Raw genomic sequence first — 21103 nt, forward strand, 5'->3', positions numbered from 1 at the left:
AAGGAATTTTACTACAACTAAACTTACATTTATTTATAGAGCTATACTATACAATTTTTGAGCTCCTTTCTCCTACATTATTTAATGAATTATTCCTGTACTGCCACCTAACCAAACAATAGAGGAGGTTTGGTTTAATGGTACATGTGGGTCAGTGTGTCTATCAAGCTTTAGAAAAGTTCCAAACTTAGTTTTCTGTTTTCTTTAGCACCATCGTCATCATCACAGTTTCTAACTACATTACTATAATCAACCTAATAGAAAGCAAATGTGTGTGGTTTATTGGTAATAAGAAGAATTACAATTAGACTGATGTTCTCATTATTGCTATTTATCAAAATCATGGTGTATAGGGTACTTTGGACTGCTGGAGGGAGCTCTAGGCACCTTTGCCTTAATATCTTATTTAATTCAAATATTAATCCGAGGAGTTGGTACCAAAATTAACTTCCTTTTGAACTCCTCTGTTAAAGGAATTCACTGATTTACCTGAAATTACAAAACTAGTGAGTGGCACAACATAAATGATGCAGGTCTGGTAAGTGAAATAAGCCAGGACAGAGAGACAAATACTACATGACCTCACGCATATGTGGAACCTAAAACTATTTATCTCAGAGAAGTAGAAAATATATTGGTGATTACCAGGGGCTGGAAATTAAGGATTGAGGAATGAGGAGATGCCAGAGTCAGCAGATACATAATTTCCATAAGATACAGGGAATACATTTGAAGAAATCTATTAGCAAGGTAGCAGTTAACAATGATTTATCAGTTAACACACCTATACTATTCAAATAACGGAACTAAACAAAAAAAGGGGATACAGATGAATGTCCATATTGTATCTGTGTATTCAAAGTGGTTAGGATAGATATATAGTTACATTCTCTTAATGAATAGAGGGATTTGTCCTAATAGTGTATGTAAATAGGATATCATGTCCGCATCTTGTATAGCAATTAACCACTAGGAAGAATGTATGCAATGTGTTAATTGTTGAAACTGTCCTACCAATTTGGTTTGAAATTGTCTCATTGCTATTTGTTTCTCAATAAAATTATGGAAATAAATAAAATAAAACCAATGATTTATCATATTCTATAGGGTGAATTTTATGTCCTAATGCATGCAGAAAAATAATTATTGAAGGTAATGCATAGGTTAATCCATTAGGTTTAACCACCAGCAATGTCTATCTATATCTGTGTACTACAAAACACCATATTGTATTTGATAAAAACATACAATGTTATTTGACAATTTAAAAAAGTAATAAAATAACATTTTAAAAATTTCATCCCTATTAACAACTTCTGCCTTCTCTTACCATGAGACACCATGGCTGGAGCCATGTGTGGTGGCAGATCCTGAAAATCCAGCTCTTGGGAGGCTGAAACAGGAAAATCATGAGTTCAAGGTCTGCCTGGGCTAGATGGATGAACTTACCTGAAAACAAAACAATAACAACAACAACAGCAAAATGGACTATGGAGATATGGAGGCCTGGAAGGGTCTTTGTGGTCAGTCAGCCATAGGGCCTGAGTCATGAACAAGGCCCCTGGTGAGCCAAGATGGGAGGCAGGAAGCCGACAGGTAGACAGGCAGATGGACACAGAAGAGAGAGCAACCCCTGCTACAACCACAACTGCAACCAGCTAATCGCACCATGCCAGATCACGTCCCAGGCAATTTTCTGCGTAGCCTTTAGAGACTTCCCCAGCCAGAGAAGCCAGCCAATTATGCCTGATCATTCTCTGCATCCCTGTCCTCACAAAAGACAAGTCCAGACTGGCCCGATGTAGACAAATGAGCAGTTCTATTATCTCTGAAAGGCAATGTAATTCCCTTCAAATTTAAAAGTCTCCATAGTTTCCTAACAGGCCTCAGTAGGGCACATGCAGAAATTAATAAGTTCACATTGTGCCCAGCTTGCTTTTATTACCATTTTATGCCAGGATTTTAGACAAGATTTCTGTTATTACTCAAGGATTTTTCTGTTTCTGATTCTTTATAAAGGTCAATTCTACAGAGCTCACACTTTGAGCTGAAAATTGAGTCAAATCTAATGGACTTGACTGTAGTCTACAGGAGCTTTTCCTGGTCAGGTGGGACATGGATCCAAAGGCAGCGTCACAGGGACAGGGAACTCAGGAGACAGAGAAGCCCTGGGCCCATCCCTGCCAGGATCCAGACCTGCTCTGCATGTCAGGCCAGTTGCTTACCCCGGGTTCACTGGGGTGTCTTATCTAGGAAATTATCAGCAAGGCAGGTCAGGAGAGGGAAACTCTAATTTATTAAACTTCCATGCATTTGAATCATTGCAATATACCTCACAGACGTTGCTTAAATTTTATCAAAACAATGTTGAAAAGCTTATATTGTCTTCTACATGATAATAGGGATGTTACTGCAATCAGCTATTTTGCCATACTGACACTAAATCGTATCAGCAGAATTATGCACATGTGGGACATGGAGAATGGACTCACCGTATGAACAAGATTACAGACCCACACACCTTTGCGGGAGAGCAGTGCAGCTTGATTCAGAAAATTTTAAAATGTTTGCCCAATCAAAGTTAGAATGATGAGGACACGGAACACATCAGTGGGACTGATTAATGGATTGGTGTCAAGGATCTATGTACAAGTCCCAAAACTCACGCAGCAATATTATTCATTGAGATGTGATTATTGACCAAAACTGCTACAACAATGATCACTGACACTAAAACACCAAACTCAATTTAATGAACACTACATATACCACTTGGACTCTGCTATAATCGATATGGAAATATTATGTATCTTCACTGATTTCTGTTCATGTGCATATTTAGATTTATAAATATGAAGTATGAACTTTTAGGCAATGGGAATTCAGTTAAGTAAAAGCTGCGTTTTTCATGAACAAACATTATCAAATGAGCCCACAGGCTATTTTCTTCCCCACTTAACGATATTTTATCAAATTATGCTTTGATCAAATCTTCATTTTTAGAACATTACTTATTTTGCTTATTAAAATGAAATTTTAAATATCAATAAAATAAAATGTTTGTCCAATTAATTCCAATTCTCACAGTCCATCCAAACAACAGAAACTAAAATGTGGGACATTGGTTCAAATTAAAAAAATTGAAAATGGACTAATTGTCCAACAGTCAGAGAATGATAAGCTATAGAATACTCATTAAATATGTAAACACAGTCATGTAATCAGATGAGGACATTAAATAAAATAGCATATTTTCATTATTTGGTGGCAAAATATTAATATCAATATTTCATAAGTATTTAAAAATCATTATACATTAAAATGGTTTATTGTTATTTAATGAAATGATAATTAAATCCATAAAACATGTTTATAAAATTTAGTATTAAATATAGGATTTGATCACAATCTTTTTATTTATTTGTTTTTTTTGGCAGAACTGGGGATTGAACTCAGGCTCTTGCGCTTGCCTGGCAAGTACTTACTCTACTGAGCTATCTCTCTGGCCTCTACAATCTTTTAAAAAGAGTAGATAAAGGACTAAAAGCAAATACACTGAAATGTTCAGCAATGCCCTCTCTGGTGGTAGGAAAACACAGGCTTCAAGTTTTTTCCATATTTTCTGCAATGAATGTCTTATTATTATCATAATCAGGTTGTATATATCATAAAAGATGTGATATCTTCTTGTATTATGCATTTATATACACAATACAATTGGGAGTTTTATTACAGGAGAATCATTTGGGATTGCATATGATTCTAAATGATATTTATCAAAGCCTATGTGTAAAAAACATTTACTTAAAAAAACTTTAAAGACTCAGGTGGGGGAGATAAGAGAAACAAGACCAAGGAAAAGCAATATAGTGGGAAGTATCTTCCACGGAGCTTATAGCTCCCCTCTTGAGCTAAATAAAGACCCCATGAAGAGGGCTGGGGAAAATGACCCATAATGCATGAACAGTTGATAAGGGGACTAAAAGCTTCAGTTGACTTCAAGGAGTGATGGAGCTGGCAGATATGAATTTTTCAATTTTATGAGAATGATAGGGATCTGAAATAAATCTTCAGTATTTTCTTTTTAAGATAAATGTTTTAAAATAAATGCCTGCAGCATGGATGGATAGCTAGTGCCTGGTTCCTGTCTTAGAGCCGATCATAAATAGCACTGAGAAAAATAGCTTTGACTGTTCTAAAAGCACCTTTATTTTTTACTCTTAGGAGATGGGAAGATTATATTTTGATGCATTAAGCTCTATGTTTTTAAGGCAGCTGCAAAGACCAGGTGGAATATAGAAATTGTCTTTAGTTGGTAATAACTACTCAGAGCTCTGCTGTAAGCACACCATAGTTTGAAGATGTGCCCGCCTGACCATGGACACGTCCACTGGTCAGAATACAAGCCCAAGTTCAAAGGCAATGGGTAGATTTAGGATTTAAGAGATCATCTAGTAAATCTTTAGGTGAAACTTTTAATTGCTCTTCAGCACTAAAAACAAGACTGCTAAGTAATGTTTTAGATATTCAAACTTTCCAATGTCACACTTGCTTGAACTGTTGTTTTGTTTCCCTATTCTGATTTCCGCATTGGAGCACTTGTAATTTGACTTTAGACTTTAGCTCCCCTGCTCACTATTGGTTGAGAACAGGGCTACCTGAAGGGTAGACATAATGAATAGTCAGAGGCATACCTCATCTTTGAAGTTATTAGCTTCCCTGCACAGAACTGACTTAATGATATCCCTTTACTTCTCTGAAATCTGTCATTAGTTTACTATTTTATGCTTGAAAGAGAGTTCACAGATTCAGGCTGAAGTGGTACATGAGGCCCCTACTTACTGTAAAGGCCTCTGCACACAGGCCATGATGGAGACTTGAGGGAAGCCAGAGTGCATGCTTGGTTTAAGAGGGAAGCAATGGCTTAGCTCTGTATTTCATCTGATTATTCAAAGTGAACCAGAATTCTGAATTTTCACGCAAACATCTCTCAGTTCCTAAATCCCATATCTATGTTTTAAAATACACAGTACATAGCAAACTAAATATCACCATGACCCCCAATTTTTGCTTAAATATCTAGTTTTCAGAAGTTGCTCAGAATCGTTGATTAATCCCAACACCTAGCAGTTATGTCCAAGAAAGAATGAGTTGGAGTATTCATAGGCTGGCGGAGAAGGTTTGAGGAAGACAGCTCATTTTCTTGTGGCAAAGATGGCACGTGACTTTTTCTTCCAAGTGGTATTGGGTTGTACAGAACCGTTGAGGCTATCCAGAAGATGCATGGAAATGCCCTAACGCTAAACACCATGGAAGTCACAGTTAGGTGCCCTTGGTGGTTAACTTTGTACATAAAACAAAGATAAAGCCCTCTTCTGAGAGTTGAGAGTATCCCCCACGCTCTGCAAGGATGCTTATGGATTTGTCTTCACATAACAGTGAATTTAACCCATCGTGTCACTCCTTACTTCATAACGCTCCATAATAAAAAAGGGGCCTCCACAGAGCTTATCTCTTAAAAGTGCAAAAGGACCAATTTTTTTTTCTGCCCAAAAAGCTCATAATGTAACAGACAAACTGTCAGAAAAAATAGACTTCATTGTGGTGAAAACCTCGGCTGGGCACCCATCTGTCATAAAGTAATCTTCTAGAAGTCTTGAAAACCTTCATTAAATTTCCTGTCTTTCTCCTGACAGTTATAAAGCATTAACAATATTACTCAAGATGCAGGCATCTTCAAGAATTCTCTGTCCAATCCCTCCTACACCTGCTATCACCCTTGTCTTTGCCAAATCTATGGAAACACAGGCCATCACAGTACCCTGTACTCACTCCTTCTGGGGTATGGCCCTTGGAGGAGGAAAGCAGTGGTTGTCCTGATAGCAGTGAGAAAACTCTTTAGCCACAGATTCAGAGGGCAAAGCTGTTCTGCCCTCTGCTTTCCTCTACAAAAACCCCAGCCACATGTAAGACCAAGGGCATGACCCTTACTTTTAGCAAATATTTCCTGATCATTCCCTGCCAATCTACCTAGTTAGAAGTACCCACCTATACATGATATAGAGGTACTGGGGACAGTGAATCACACATTTTATCTGTGGATCTGTAGATCACCTATCTAGAGGGGAAATGCCCCCAGTGACTTTACTAGTTCAAGTTCCCAACTCCAAGGATCACTTCAGCAGTTTACCACCACTCAGCAAACAGAAAAAAGAGATCCTGTACTGGAGGTATTCTGATGCCACAGGCAGAGACAGAATCCACACCCAAAATAAAATTTTTTAAAAAGCACACAGAATGAAATCGATAGGCTGAACTAGAACATGCTCAAGTGGTGACACTCGCTATAACAGCCCAGCCTGGGCTTGTTGAGTCTACAAAGCTCAACCATAGGAAGCCTTCATCTCACCTGCAAAAGGAACCGGTGCATCTTTATCCAGGGCTACCAGTGGTGGGTCCAAAATGACTGTGTCATTATTCTCAGTTATGACTCCATGATACGAAGTCTCAATCCATGGCTTGTGTTTGTTGACTAGAAACAATGGAAACAAAGAACAACGTGTAAATAACTAACCTCTAGTACTATTATTACTTTTGAACATATACCCAGTCACAGGCTCTCTCATCCAACAATTCTAGAACAGGTTAACCCATTCATTATTTTTATATTTTTTGAGACAACATCTTTCTATGTAGTTCAGGCTGGCCTGGACTCACTGTGTAATCCAGGGTGGTCTAGAACTCTGAGTAATCCTCCTGCCTCAGCCTCCCAAGTGCTGGGACTATAGGCATGCACCACCACATCAGCTCTGTTAACACATTTAGTACCCAGAGAAGCTTCAGAGACTTACAGAGAGAGATCAGTTCACTCCAGGCACATACAAGGTAAGGGGTAGTACCAAAATGCAAGCATGATTTTTTTCTTTTTCGCTATCAGAAATCATACTCAGGACTTTCAGCCTGCCAGGTAGGCACTGCATCACTGAACTGTATCTCCAGCCCACAAACATGATTTTTGTCTTTCATACATTTTTTTAAAAAATAATTTATTTACTTATTTTTGATACAGGGTCTCGCTACCCAGCTTGAACTTCATAGTGACCCTCCTGTCTCAACCTCCCCAGCACTAGGATTACAGGTGTGAACCACCATCCATGGTCTCAGGGGCCAGCATGGCACATCCAGGATTCCAGGGCCAGCACATCACGTGGTACCGGGGATCGAACGCAGGTCCTTGCTTGCCAGGCAGGCGCTTAGACTGCTGAGCTATCTCCCCAGACCTCATAGCATCTTTCACCTCATCAAAATTCTATTATTTATATTTCTGGACACGCAGTATAGATATTGTTAAACTGATTATAAATTTATAATTTTGCAGCATACTATCTATTAGTAGATATTTTACAATAAAAGTCCATTACCAATCCAAAAAACTAGATGATTATGACTATATATTCTGGGATTTCTGACCTCAACCTAATTGGATCCACCTTTAGGTGATATTACTGCATTCTATATACATGCATGAACAATACATAGATACATGTATAGATACTAATATAAATACAAGTTTGCAACAAACATTCAAATATTTTCTGGCCGCTTAAGGACTAAGTGATCTAGATTACCTAGCAACTTTGCTCTTTGATAAGTTGGCTAGCTGAATAATGCATTATTTAATATTAATTAATACACTTAAAACATATATGCAATGTATGTTTCAGGTTGAATTATGCCTACCCCTAAAAATATATATGTTGGAATCCTAATCTTTAGGACTTCAGAATTTGACTGTGCTCAGAGATAGTCTTCTCTATCAGGTTAAAATGATGCCCGTGATAGGCCCTCATGGAGCATGAGTGATGTTCTTAAAAAACGGGAAATCTGGACAGACAGACACCCAGGTGGAGCACTATGAGGAAATTGGAGTGATGCTGCCATGAGCTGAGATCTACCAGGAGCTCAGATGGGCACTCAGAACAGATCCTCCCCTAGCACATTCAGGGGAAGCGTAGCCCTACATGACACATTGACTTTAGACTTTAGCCCACTAGAAGTGCAAAACCACATATTGCTGTGTTTCTAAGACACTCAATTTGGGTGCTTTGAATGGCCACCCTAGTGGCTGGATGTACTATGCCTATAGTTAACAGGTACTTGTCATGGGTAGAGAACTGAACTAAGACTTGTGTCAGGATATGGTGTCATTTTCCTTCATGGCATCTTATCTTTTCACACCCATCCTTTTCCATTTCATCTCCTGGGTATGTTTCATCTGATTTTGTTCTAGCCCACATGAGTTCTCTCTGACTTACTGCAGTGGCCTTTTAACTTGTCCCCTGGCTGCAAGTCCTTGCTCCTTCCAGTTCATACTTCACACCTATATCAAGCATAATCTTTCTAAAATATTAATCTGTTTACTCAACTGTGAGTTTTGTGGTCTTTCTCTAATCTCCCACACCCTCACAGAATCCTAGATGCAAAGCAGATGTTTTACAAATATAATAATATGTGGGAAGGAGCCCTAACGTAATCCAAATTGGCCCAGTGCCAACCGCCACCCTGTGCCTCCCAGTTTCAAGGGTGTAGTTCCACCTGTAATCTCCCCCCAGCAACCTGTTGGGCAGGTGTGGTCACTACAAAGATGATGAGGAGACAACTTCCATGAGATAGATGTGACTTCGAAAAGTTACTACATGGTTATTAGAGAGTAGGAAAGCAAGAACTCTTCCTATTACACAACATCCCAAACATTTACAAATGTGCACACATAATACATAACACAAATATGCATTCTGATAGATATATATACACATATATATATGTATATGTATATCATAGTATACATCACACTGCAAACTTTTCAAGGGCAATGGCAAAGCAGGAGCTATTGTCCTTTCTCATCCTACTCCCCTTCTAAAGGCCAGTTGAAAGCTTATCCTAGGATTACTGGTAGCCTCATCTCAAGCCTTCTTCCAACTCCTTGTGATTCATTCCTCACCAATCATCAACTGACTGAGTGCCCGGCTGATCAGGCAGGGACATATCTGTGCCCCTGAAACCATTCCTGCTGATTGAATCAGGCCCAGGGAGGAAAGCTGTTCTGCCCCCTCCAGGCGTGCATAGAGCCTCAGACTCATCCAGTCTTGCATTCGGGCTCTGGGACTGATGCTTCGGTGTGGACCCCGGAAGAATTACAGCCACTCTGGGCCCTCCTCACACTCCTCTGCTCTACTGCTAGCCATCAACACAAATGCAATGTAAATAATTTGCCACTGTTGGGAGAAACAATTAATCTTTTCTTCCCACAATTGAACCTAGGGGCCTATTCATTAAAAATGAACACAGAGCATATGCCAGGAGCTCACCCAGAGGCTCAGACTAGTAGTACTTCTAAGTGGCAGGTGATGGAATCTGGGATAACTGTTCCTACTCTTGGCCTTGGCTTAGCCCTTTCATTCCTCAGACTCACCACTAGCCTCTGGGCAATGCCAGCACCTACTGAGTGGGCAGTTTGTGGACAGCCTCCAATCAGCAGAGGGGGATCAATCTTCTTACTACCTCAGTCTTGCCTCCCTTTACCTCTCTTACTGCTATAGTCAGGGAGCATCTATTACATATAGGGTGTTTTATATACACAATGCATTAATCTTCATAGCAACCCCACTGGGTAAGACTTTCAATATCATTTTGCTGGTGAGGATTTGAGGTTCAGAAGAGATTCAATGTCCTCATTTTGGAAAACAAAAATGTTGATATCCTTAAATTTTTCTTCCTTCTTTTCTACATGCCCTCAGGCCTATCTGGACTTTTGCATTGTCAGGGTTCAGCAATATTTTTATTTTGATGTATTAAAAACTAACTATGCTTTCTTCTTTTTAATTATCTATCTATCTATCTATCTATCTATCTATCTATCTATCATCTATCTATCTACCTACCTACCTACCTACCTACCTACCGGGTGTTGCTATACAGCTCGGGTTCGCAGTGATCCTCCTGTCTCAATCTCTCCAGGACTGGGATTACAGGCACGCGCCATCTATGCTTAATAGACCAAATCCTCAAAATTGATAAAAGTATATTACTTTCAGATTGTGGAAATTGTTCATGGCTGAGCCCAGAATTGTACAAGAATTATGTTTCGTTCTGAGTAGGTTTGATGGTCCTTTAGTACAGATTCCTTGCATCCAGAGCCATTGGATTCTTGAGTCTTTCACTCCACCATGTCTGAGTCACACTCCACCTAGGGTATATTATATGTGGAATAAGATATATATATATATATATATGTTTTCTAAACTTAATGTTGGCCTCTTTCTTAAGCACTTTAGCTTTTCTATTGTTCCATGTGACACTTATGTTGCATTTGTAAAATGGGGATGATCAGTTCTTGTATCTTCTGTGACAATTGCAAGAGTTTACGTAGGCAAATTTAGGCCCCTCTGTGCAGATCACGCATTCAGACACTAATGCTGCTGATCCCACTCCGTGTTTTGGGTACCTGAGGGGTTGCCTCCTGGCACCACCCATTTGACAGATATTCATGTAGCACCCAGATGTATAAAGATGCCGTGCTAAGCATTGAGGTAAAAGAGGGTTCAAGGCCCTTGAAAAAGAGCATTTGACAAAATTCAGTATTCATTTTTAATTAAAGCTGTCAGGAAATGAGCAGCATAAGGAGATTTACTCAAACTGATAAAGAACCTTTGCAAAAGCCTCATACTTAAAAGTAGAAAGTAAATGTTTTTCCCTGAAGAGCAAGGCTACTCTAAGGATGTCCACTCTCTCATTTCCTCACACTGTTCTGGGGGAGCTAATGCATGCAACAGAGCAAAAAAAAAAGTGTCAGGTCAGATCGAAAAAGGTAAAGTTGTCCTGTACTCACAGAGAGCACGATTACCAATTTTGAATGTATTATAGAACAAAAAACTGTGGCTAGAAATTACAAGAGCATCTAGGAAGGTTGTAGGATGGAAAATAAAGGTATAAATTCAGTGGTGTGTCTATTACTAGCAATGGACAACTAAGAAATTAAATTAAGTTAAATTAATGTTACATAGCATTAAAAACAATGGCATACTTAGTGATGATTTTCAGAAAAGCATGCAAGATCTATATAATGAAAAGTTCAAGACATTAGAAAGAATTTAAAGGCCTGAGAAGTCTTTTTTAAATATTTTATTTATTTTTTATGTATTTGGTACAGTTTTACAGGGTTGCACTACACAGATCAGATTCGTAGGGATCCTCCTATTTTCAACCTCCCAAGTGCTGGGATTACAGGTGCACACCACCACACTCAGTCTTAAAGGCCTGAGAATTCTTTAAGAAAAGATAAACTGTGCTTATGTTTGGTAGAGTCAATAGAGTTAAGATGTAAATTTTCCCCAAAATTGATTTACAGATTGAAGACAATCCCAGTCAAAATGCTAGTAGGATTTTTTGAAGTGGTAAGCCAACACAACATTTATATAAAAAATAGTAAAGGCCTGATACAGCATTAACTTTGGAAGACAAGAACAAAGTTGACTTTTTTTTCTTCTTCTTTTTATTTTTTTTTGTTTGTCTGTTTGTTTTCCTCTTTAAAAAGAAAAAAACAAAGTTGAAAGACTTGCACCATCTTATCTGAAAACACTGCAAAGCTGCCCTAAGCAAGACAGTGTGGTATTGACATAAAGGCAGACATGAATACCAGCGGAGAGGAGGGACAGTCAGGTACAGTGCCATGTGCCCATAAACCCACATACAGCTGACATTGAGACAGGAAGATTGCTGATTCCAGTACAACCTGGAAAACTTAGGAAACTTATTTCAAAAAGAAAAGCAGGTAGGGCCAGGAGTATAGCTCAGTGGCATAAGCACCTGCCTGACAGGTGCAAGGTTCCAAGTTTGATTCCTGGTACAAAAAAGAAAGGAGAGAGAGAGAGTGAGAGAGAGAGAGAGAGAGAGAGAGAGAGAGAGAGAGAGAGAGAGGCTAATAAGGGAAATAAGATTGATAATCAGAGTTCTGATGAAGTAGTAGAACTCTTATGCACTACGAACTACATGTCATATTCGAAAACAGAATAGGAGGTTATTTTAAATGACTGCACAATTCCATTTCTAGAACTCACCTCAAAGAAGTTAAAACATTACTATACAAAAGGTTTATACAAATGCTGGTTAGGGAGATAACTAGGCAGTCTAAGCACCTGCCTGGCAATTGCAAGGACCTGGGTTCAATCACCGGGTGCCGCATGCCATGCTGGTCACAGAACCTCACCTGCACCATGCTGGCCACTGAAAGCAGGCATGGTGGTGTACACTTGTAATCCCAGCACTGGAGTGGCTGAGACAGGAGGATCACTAGGAGTATGAGCTGTGTAGTGAGACTCTTTATGAAATAAATAAACAAATAATTTTTTAAATGAAAAAGATTTATACAAATGCAATTAACATTATGATGGGAATTTTAAAAGCATAAAAGTCAACTAGTAGTCTGACACTATATTAGAACAACACAAGATCACCAAGCCCACCACAGAGGTCATCTGTTAGACTCAGCCTTGACAGACTCCACGCAGCTACACACCAGAGCAAACTGGCCAGCTGTTGGACCGCAGTCAGCTGCACAGCCTGTACTTTCTCGCCCCCAAATATACTCTGTTTGCTAACTTGTTTCAAGGACTTTTTGTTCAGCAATGAAGGACAACTGATGCTATTCAATAAAAATTCACCAGGCTTTTAAGTTTCTGTGTCTCCTGCTTGCAAAACTTATAATAATTAAGCCCAAAGCTGGCTCTAGATGATGCTTTGGTACTGGGTTGTGTGAAAACGTAACATCTTTATTTGGAATAATGCTGCACTGGAAACTAAAATGGCCATCAACTGGTGCCTGCATGAACAAATTATAGTATTCTGGATAACGTACACATACCCAGCAATAAAAATGATCAAGTTCTGATCTGCATAGCAAAGCAGATGAGTACACCAAGCATTTGCTAGGGAACAAAAGTGAAAACAGTCAAACAAAGAAGACTGTGCCATGGAGGCCATTCATGTGACTTTCTAGAAAATCAAAAGGTACTGGAATAGATCATCAGTGTCTGGGGTGACATGTGATTGCCAAGGGGAAGAAGGGAACTTCCCAGAATAAAGGAATTATTCTGTATCTTGACTATGGTAGTAGTTACACTTCTTTTTGTCTGCATTTGTCAAAACTTACCTGACTGCACACTTTAAAAAGTGAAATCATATATTTAAATTTTGCCTTAAAATATAAAGCTACAATCATTGGTTATTCTTAACTGTTACACTAGAGGGAAACCCACAATATCCACAACAGTAAGAATTAGGTAGGAAGAGAAGAGTTCTGTAGGGAAAAAAGGGCAGAAGTACTGGCCCGTAGCAATCCAGGATTGTTCATAGAGAAAGTATTTTCTAAGTCATAAGCAGTAAGACTCAAATCAGAATAAAGCCTGTAAAGAGCTCCATGCATAAAAATGTGTGTGTGCAAAGGACCTGGTTTGTGGTGTGCAAAACGGGAGTAGTGAGGTTTGGATGGAGAGCTATGCTTGAGTAGGCAAGACCGGCACTAGGCTGGATTGATGGACAGAATTCACATCGTGCAGTACCTATCTCCATGCACGGAAACCACCTGGGGGCTGCTTCTAAGTCCTGGCTTCATGGGATGCTGGCGCATATCTCCTGTCCAGAAAGAGGCAGACAGAGCTGGTGCTTGTGGCTTCACCATGTCTTTTTGTTCTGACAGACAGGCCAGTCAGCTCACAACATGCCCCCCACACACTGTCCTGCTTCACTCCAGGAGAGCTGGCCTGTATCAGTTAGTGGAAATAACTGATAAGACAGCGCCCCTGTGTACTGCGTGACCCGTCTGGAGGCTGAACTCTGTCACTCGTGCCACTTTAGGACCATTTCTAGCCTCTGTCTTGTCTCTCCTCCAGCATGTTTCACACACTGGAAAATGTCTTTCACTCAAGCAGAGGAAACACCAGTGTGATATTTCTGCTCCACTTACAGAGAAATTAGGTCTTACCACCCAATGCGCCTTAACTAGAACACAGGAGCGCCTCTCAGGAGAGCTTCTCAGCACTCTTCTCTGTGCTCTTACCCCTGATAGAATGTGTGTTACTGCTTAATACAGGCAGCAAAGCTTTATGGCTGAAAATGTACCCTTTGAGTCTTTCTGCTTTCATCCTAAAGTTCATCCTTCTGGTCACTGCTAGCTTCTGGATCTTCAGAACTCCAATACCACTGCCTGGGTGCAGGTAATGCATGAATAAAAAATATGCTTTCCTAATTCAAAGATGCTTTAGTAGATTAACCACACTATAGTAAATATTTGTTCCAGTAATCAAGTTGGTCTTCTGCCTGACATGCCCACCTTTCCTTTCTTTCTTTCTTTCTTTCTTTCTTTCTTTCTTTCTTTCTTTCTTTCTTTTTTGTATGGAGGATTGAACTGAGGACCCTGCACTTGCCAGGCTCCTTTCCATTCTGACTCCATTCCCTGGTGATTGTTTAGCCAGGCTGAAAATTTGGACCCACAGGGAAACTGATGGGTGACATAGACTGGAACAGCCAATTGTATCTTGAAAGTTTCATTTATGAGACCCAGAAATTATAGTTTGTTCAGAAACTGGCACTTGAGAACTTAAAATATATGTTTATAAGGTGTAGAAGTGGGTGCTTATGCAGTGGTAACCCAGAATTTAGGAGGAACAGAAAAGCAATACTCAGAGAAAATTGATCTCCCGTAAGATGCTGGACTTGAAAGAGGACAAGCAGAGAGAATGGCTGTCCCACCTCCATGTTCCTCCACATCTGCTTGCCAGCTTCAGAGCTTTCTACCCTTCATGGCTTCATTCACCTGCTATGGGGTGTGTGAGGTTGCCAGGTGAAGCCTTCAGTAGATCTTTCCCAACCACTAGCTCCTAAACTTGCAGTAGTGGTTGTTCTTGCAATCTAATGATTCCTTACTACAGTAGCAATCGTCACATCTAAAGAAGTCTTTATTCCTTGTTTCATAGTGTGAGTAAGATAGGATCCCTGCTCAGGCAAATCTGTACCTGCATGTCCAAGCCTAGGACCCTTCAGCCGCTCTCCTAGGAGATGAACGAGGCCAGCCCAGGGCTTGAGCTCCTTCGCCCACCCATGCCCTTGCCTTCATGCATATCTCCCTACCCCTTTTTTATATCTATCACCCTTGACTCTGCTGGTTCTCCTTATGCCCTTCTCTTCAATTGCCCCTTCCCCACTCCATGCCACCTCACCTGCCTGCTATCGTACCACAGGCTTTCTACACCAGCACTAGCTGTCTACCTGTCCTTTACCCTATGGAACTGTGTGCTCTGTGAGGGACAGGCAGCCCCAGACAGCAGTATGTCTATAGTTCCTATACCAACCATACCCAGTACATGGTAAGTCATTGGGAAACAAGATGAGCACACCTCTGCCTTCCTGCAGCCTCTAATGCCTTAAACAATTGACAGCACCTTGATTCCAATTACTCCTATACCACCCAAATTGAAAGAGGATGTGGCTTCTAGTTAAGAGCAATGCATATTGCTTGCTGGAGGTACCAATTAGAGAGTTTTAAATACAAATCCCATGTGCATGACTCACACATGCAAAACTCACAGAAAATGAAGCTTATTTATGCTATTTTAATTACATTAGAATTATTTGTGGAAAAGGTGACTGAATCATTAATCTTTAAGTGCTTGATAGGTGCTCTCAGCGAGACCAGAACATTACTTTCCTTCTCTCATTTATTCCCTCCCTCTTTCCCTTCTTCTCCTCTGTCTTAGTTACTTTTTACTCATTGCTGGGACAAATATCCCACACTCAAAATGAATGAAGGAAAGGTTTATTAAGCTCACAGTTACTGGAGGGTTCAGTCCATATTCCGCTGGCTGCAAGGCAAACAACAGCAGTTCATGCAGCAGAAAACAATGAAGAGCAGAGGAGGAGCAGCAACTGCAGCGGCGGAAGATCAGCGCTCCACAGTGAAGATCACAGCTCCTCCAAAGTGGCGTGGCTGCCGAGATCAAGCTCCTTTGAAGACTGAGACTTCTCCACGGAAGCAGGGTGGGGCAGCAGGAAACCAATCAGGGCGGCTTCCTGCCTTTCTCAATTCCTGGGCCCTGCCCACCTGAAAGGCGAGGCCCTCATGCTGCCCGAGCTGATTCAGCCAAGTTGACACAATGTATCAACTAACACATCCTCCCATCCCCCTCTCCTCCCTTCTCTTCCTTTTCCTCTTCCTCTTCTCCTCCTCCACCTCCTCCTTTTCTTCTCCCTCCATCATTCTTCTTTTCTCCTTTTCTTTCCATTCACAAGTGTTCTTGTTTAGGGTTTGAGTGCTTTCAAAATCATTTAATGAATTTCAGCATCCTGGGATGAGTCACACGCTGGTCTACTGTTGAGTACAGGCATGCAGTCAGAAGTAGTCTGGGAAGAACTGTGAGCTAGGGTACCATATGTCTTATAGAAGTGAGATTTTAAGTTTTCCCCACATAAGTCATCTGTATAAAGCCAGGTGGTCAAAGCTAACCCTATGAAAGACCCCAAGGTTGCTTACAAGGTGTGGTGAGCTTAATTTCAAAGTTCCGACATATATGCCAAGAGGGTATAATAGCCAAGACCCTCAGCCTTCCCAGATCTCTGCCTTCCTATGTAAAAGGGAAGTCATACCAATGCCACAGGATTATTGAGAGGAGGATAAATCGGGAGTCTGCGTCACAGCTGGCTCAATAATGACTAGCACCTCATAAGTCTCTGGAAAAGGCTCTACATATCTGAACTCAATATCCCCAGGTTAGGTTTGAGACAATGATCTACTGGGATGAAGACCTACCAGAGCCCTAGCCTTAACTGTCTGAGACTAGAAAAATTAGGTTAGTATTGTGCAAAAGCTTGAGAGTCATTCAGGAAGAAATCATTCAGAATATAAAAGGGTGAAAGTCTATGGCTGTTTAATGTCCCTATTCAGTTGTAGGAGACAAATTTATTTTTCCACACAAAATGTCTTATTCACTGAACAACATTATTCAACTGAAGTGTACACTAAATTGTTATATCTATAATTTCACAAGATTGTTATTACTTCAATATCTCATACTTCACTGCATTTTAAACATCTTTAACCCCTAGATCCACCCCTTATCTGGCAGTGGAATTTATGCCACTGAAGGGAATTATCTAAAACTCTTCAGTACTTGTCATTGTCAGGCTGGAATCATCGCATAGGTAGCCAGGAGCCACCACTGGCGAGTGTCTATGATGTGCCATGGTATAGTCACAATGTCATGAAATCGTCACAAACATCCCTGTAATAAAGTGATGTGAGCTCCACTTCACACTCCACAGAGCCATTCTCCCCCACCCGGAGGGACTCCAGCTGCGAGCATTTGATTCCATCTCCTGCAGCTGAACGCTGGGGCCAAAAGTTTGGTGGAGCAAAGGAGACCACCGAACTCCCAGCAAGCAGAGTTCTCCAGAGATGGTCACCAATAGGGTACATCTGTAGCTGTGTATTCTGCGCTTATCTCTATGCGTATAGTTATATAAATGCTAAAAGAGAAAGAGATTGCAAGGAATTGGCCTGGGCTTTGTGCAAGTGTGGGGCTAGCAAATCTAAACCCTACAGGGCAGACCTCGGGCGTGAGCAGATGCTGTTCTTGAGACTACATATCTTTTTTTCAAGGAAAACTTTTTTTTTGTTGAAGTCTTTCACCTGACTCAACAGGCTCATCCACTTCATTGAAGTTAACCAGCTTTACTTAAAATTAACAAATTATAGATGTGACCTACTTTTAAAAACACCTGAACAGTAGTATCTATATAAATGTTCGATTAAATAACTGGCTAAAACAGCCTAGCCAAGCCCAGCTGCCATAAGCTAATCACTATGCCCACCATTCAGCATTTTGAAATATTACAATCAAACATAATACCATTTGATGAGACAGTAAAAGTCTTCTTAACCTCAGATAGAAGCATCATTTTTTTTCTGTCCTAGCAAACTAATAAATAAACCCTCTGTGGCTTTTGTTATCAACTTTGATAGAAGTTGCTGGAAGATAGAAAATGTGTGATACATTTTTATTGTGAATTCCATTTTATGCCTTAGATCCCAATGTGTCCAGAACAACAGAGGGCAATGATCTGGCTTATAGTATATTCAATACAAAATGGGAGCCTGCATCGCTACGCTTTGGAAAGAAAGCACTGGCAGCCTGAGTTCATTTCTTCTTTATGTTGAACTCTTATCTACATTTCCTCAGCTCTGACTCCTCCCTGGGATGAAAAGTATATTGGAGGTCGAGGATGGGAAAACCTGTACTTCCTACCCCTCATCCCTACACAGTCATAATGAAGCTGCAAGACACACTCGGGCCGTTCTCATGATCAGTTCTGAGTACAATACACAGGTGCGAAGCTGCACATTTCCATCCAAGTGTCTGCAGTCCTGGCTGCTCAGCTCAGCTCAGCTCAGACCCCATGGATCTGGACCTCTGTTCAAGCCCTTCTCCTCCCACGCAGACCTGAGACTAGATTAGGTCCCTCCCCTGGTGCTCTCAGACAGTGAGCATTGTACTGGATGTAAATATCCTTTGTGTCTTTCTTCTACCAAATGGTGGGGGGGGGGGGCGCGCTTGGTCTTTTGTGTCTGCATCCCTGATCTAGCAGAATAGCTCTCAAAATACGGCCAGGTGCCCTTGGGGACTTCTGAGACCTTTTCAGGGTTTCGCAAGATGAAAACTATTTTTATAAAAGTACCTGGGTACTACTTTCTCTCTTTGCTTTCATTCTCTCTGGAGAAGTTTTCCAGAGAAATGTGATGCTGCCATAGAGCAAAGAGAGAGGCCAGCTGGCTTTTGCTGAGCCAGATACTAATGACATTTGCAAGGCCATAAAACAATGTCACCCTCTACTTCATAAGTTTGTGATAATATAGTTATTTTTAATAAAAATCCTGTCACTGCTTATCCGTTATGAGTTTATTGCTATTTTTAACTGAATTTATAAATATTTTTAACATTTCGTAAGTTTTGTTAATAGAGTACAATGAATAGAAAAATATAAAATTCAAAAAGCTAAAAACTTTTGGGGCTTGTTAGTGATATTTAAGAATGATATTTAATATCAAAGTGTTTGGTCAGAGAACCTGACCAAACACTTTGATATTATCCTGGTAAAGAACTCGCAACAGAGTGCAAACCCTTCACACAGGAAGAAAGAGAGCAAAAGGCATAGAGAGGAGGGGAGGAGACAAAGGATGCCAACGTCAGCAAGGCCAAGCTCACACAATCAGTCCCTGGATTCAATCCTGGGGACAAGAACATCAGTGTGGTGACAAGATCAGTTTCCGCTCTGGCTCTGACTGTGAAGGAAAGCCAGCTGCTGACAGAATGGCTGGCACACCCATTCCTCAGGTGCTGTGGAGGTGACAGGATCCCAGGGTCTTTTGGGCAAAGAGAGAGGAGCCTCTTCCTCATTGTGTGAGTGGGCCTGCTTGCCATCAGAGACTAGAGTCTGAAGTGACACTGCTTAAATTTCTTGCGATCTGGTTGAAGGAACTGCCATAAGAAGAAGTAAACATCATACAGCATCCCAACAAGAGGCGTCAAAAGTTGAAAGCATCATGTTGTGTTTCTGAAATAAATTTGGCTTCAGAATTCTCACAGTGTTTGAGATAGAGCCACTGTGTCTGAGAAGAGGCCTCATGATTTTGGCCATTTTAAGTGTGTTGAAGGTGTTAGTTCTTCATACAGTTAAACAGAATAGGTGTTTGCCAGCTGAAAGAGCCTCTCAGGGCCTGTGCCATCTTCCCCCAAATTGATGCCCAAGACCTTCTCTCTCACCAGCACTAATAATGAGGCCTGGCAGGTGGAGTGTGCTCCATAAATGCATTAAAGGATCATCTGTGTGTAAATGGCTCTTGTTGCTTATGTCAATTGTTTGGGCAAAGACTCACATATAGTGATTCTTCCCCAGCTACACATTATTTTTAAGGTTTTTTTTGTTTTTGAAACATTTATTTCTGAACAACTATTGACTCATCAAGAAAATTTTGGATTCAATCTATAATAAATACTTCTGAAAAGACAAAGAAGAAAACCAAGCAAAAGGGAAAAAAAAAGAGGATAGATGAATGGAGTAGCTAAAGACAACTGGTAGGCAGTGAACATGAGCCTCGAACTATAAAGGATGGAATGAAAAGAATTGAACAAAATTCAAAAAAACCTGGGCATGGTGGTGCATGCCTATAATCCCAGCACCTGAGGACTGAGGTAGGAAGATTGTCTTAAATTAGAGACCAGCCAGGACTACAATGAGAGCTCAAGAGCTCAAGGCCAGCCTGAAATTCATAGCAAGACCCTGTCTCAAGAAAGACAAAAATAAATAAATAAATGAAAAATAAAATAAAATTCAAAAGAGTTCAAGAGGAAAAGTTGTGATATCAGATTGTCTCCAGACCTGAATGATGAAAAATGTATGCCCAGCATCTGCAATAAAGTACACAAGTGAATTAGCAATAAGCTAATTTAGGATGGAGATACCCTGAAAAATTCTTATGAACATGCAATATGAAGTATAGTTAATTCTGGAGGGCTCATTATATTGAGTTTAAGATGGGTGTGGTGGCATTGATTATGTTCCAGTGCATATGCTGCACAGTAGGGCAGATAGAGATATATGCAGAACCACTGTGTGTTAATTTCCGATACTGTAAAACATTTTGTTTTTAATAAAGATATTACTTCTGTTCAGTGATCTCTCCCTCTCTCTTTCCTTGAACCTTTCCAGAAACCCAATTTGAAGAACATTGCATGCTCTACAATGGCAGGGCAAAAACCCCTCCCTGACACTCTGCTGTTGGGTAGAATTACTAGAGCCTTTCCAGCACAGTGTTGGCTGGATGTGTTAGACCAAGGTGCTACACGAGGCTGACAACAAGAGGAGATGAAACAAGCAAAGATTCTGTTAGATAAAATGTTGGGTAAGAGAAAATGAGGGATCCAGATGGCCGGCAAAGAGGTTAGACCTCGATGCAAGTATCATCCCAGTGGAAAAGAATGCTAGGTAGAAGTGTCCT

The 21103-nt window shown here is 40.4% G+C and overlaps 1 protein-coding gene across 1 annotated transcript in view; it reads right to left on the reverse strand.

Annotated features, from left to right (window-relative positions):
- Clstn2 (calsyntenin 2) overlaps positions 1-21103 on the reverse strand; it is a 710452-nt gene that overhangs the window by 443817 nt on the left and 245532 nt on the right. The window contains exon 2 of the mRNA XM_004624971.2: positions 6410-6532. Within this exon, the coding sequence (XP_004625028.1) occupies positions 6410-6532 (123 nt within the window). The remainder of the gene's footprint in view (positions 1-6409; positions 6533-21103) is intronic.

This window comes from Octodon degus, unplaced genomic scaffold, assembly GCF_000260255.1.
Source record: "Octodon degus isolate 3935 unplaced genomic scaffold, OctDeg1.0 scaffold00008, whole genome shotgun sequence".
Lineage (NCBI taxonomy): Eukaryota > Metazoa > Chordata > Mammalia > Rodentia > Octodontidae > Octodon > Octodon degus.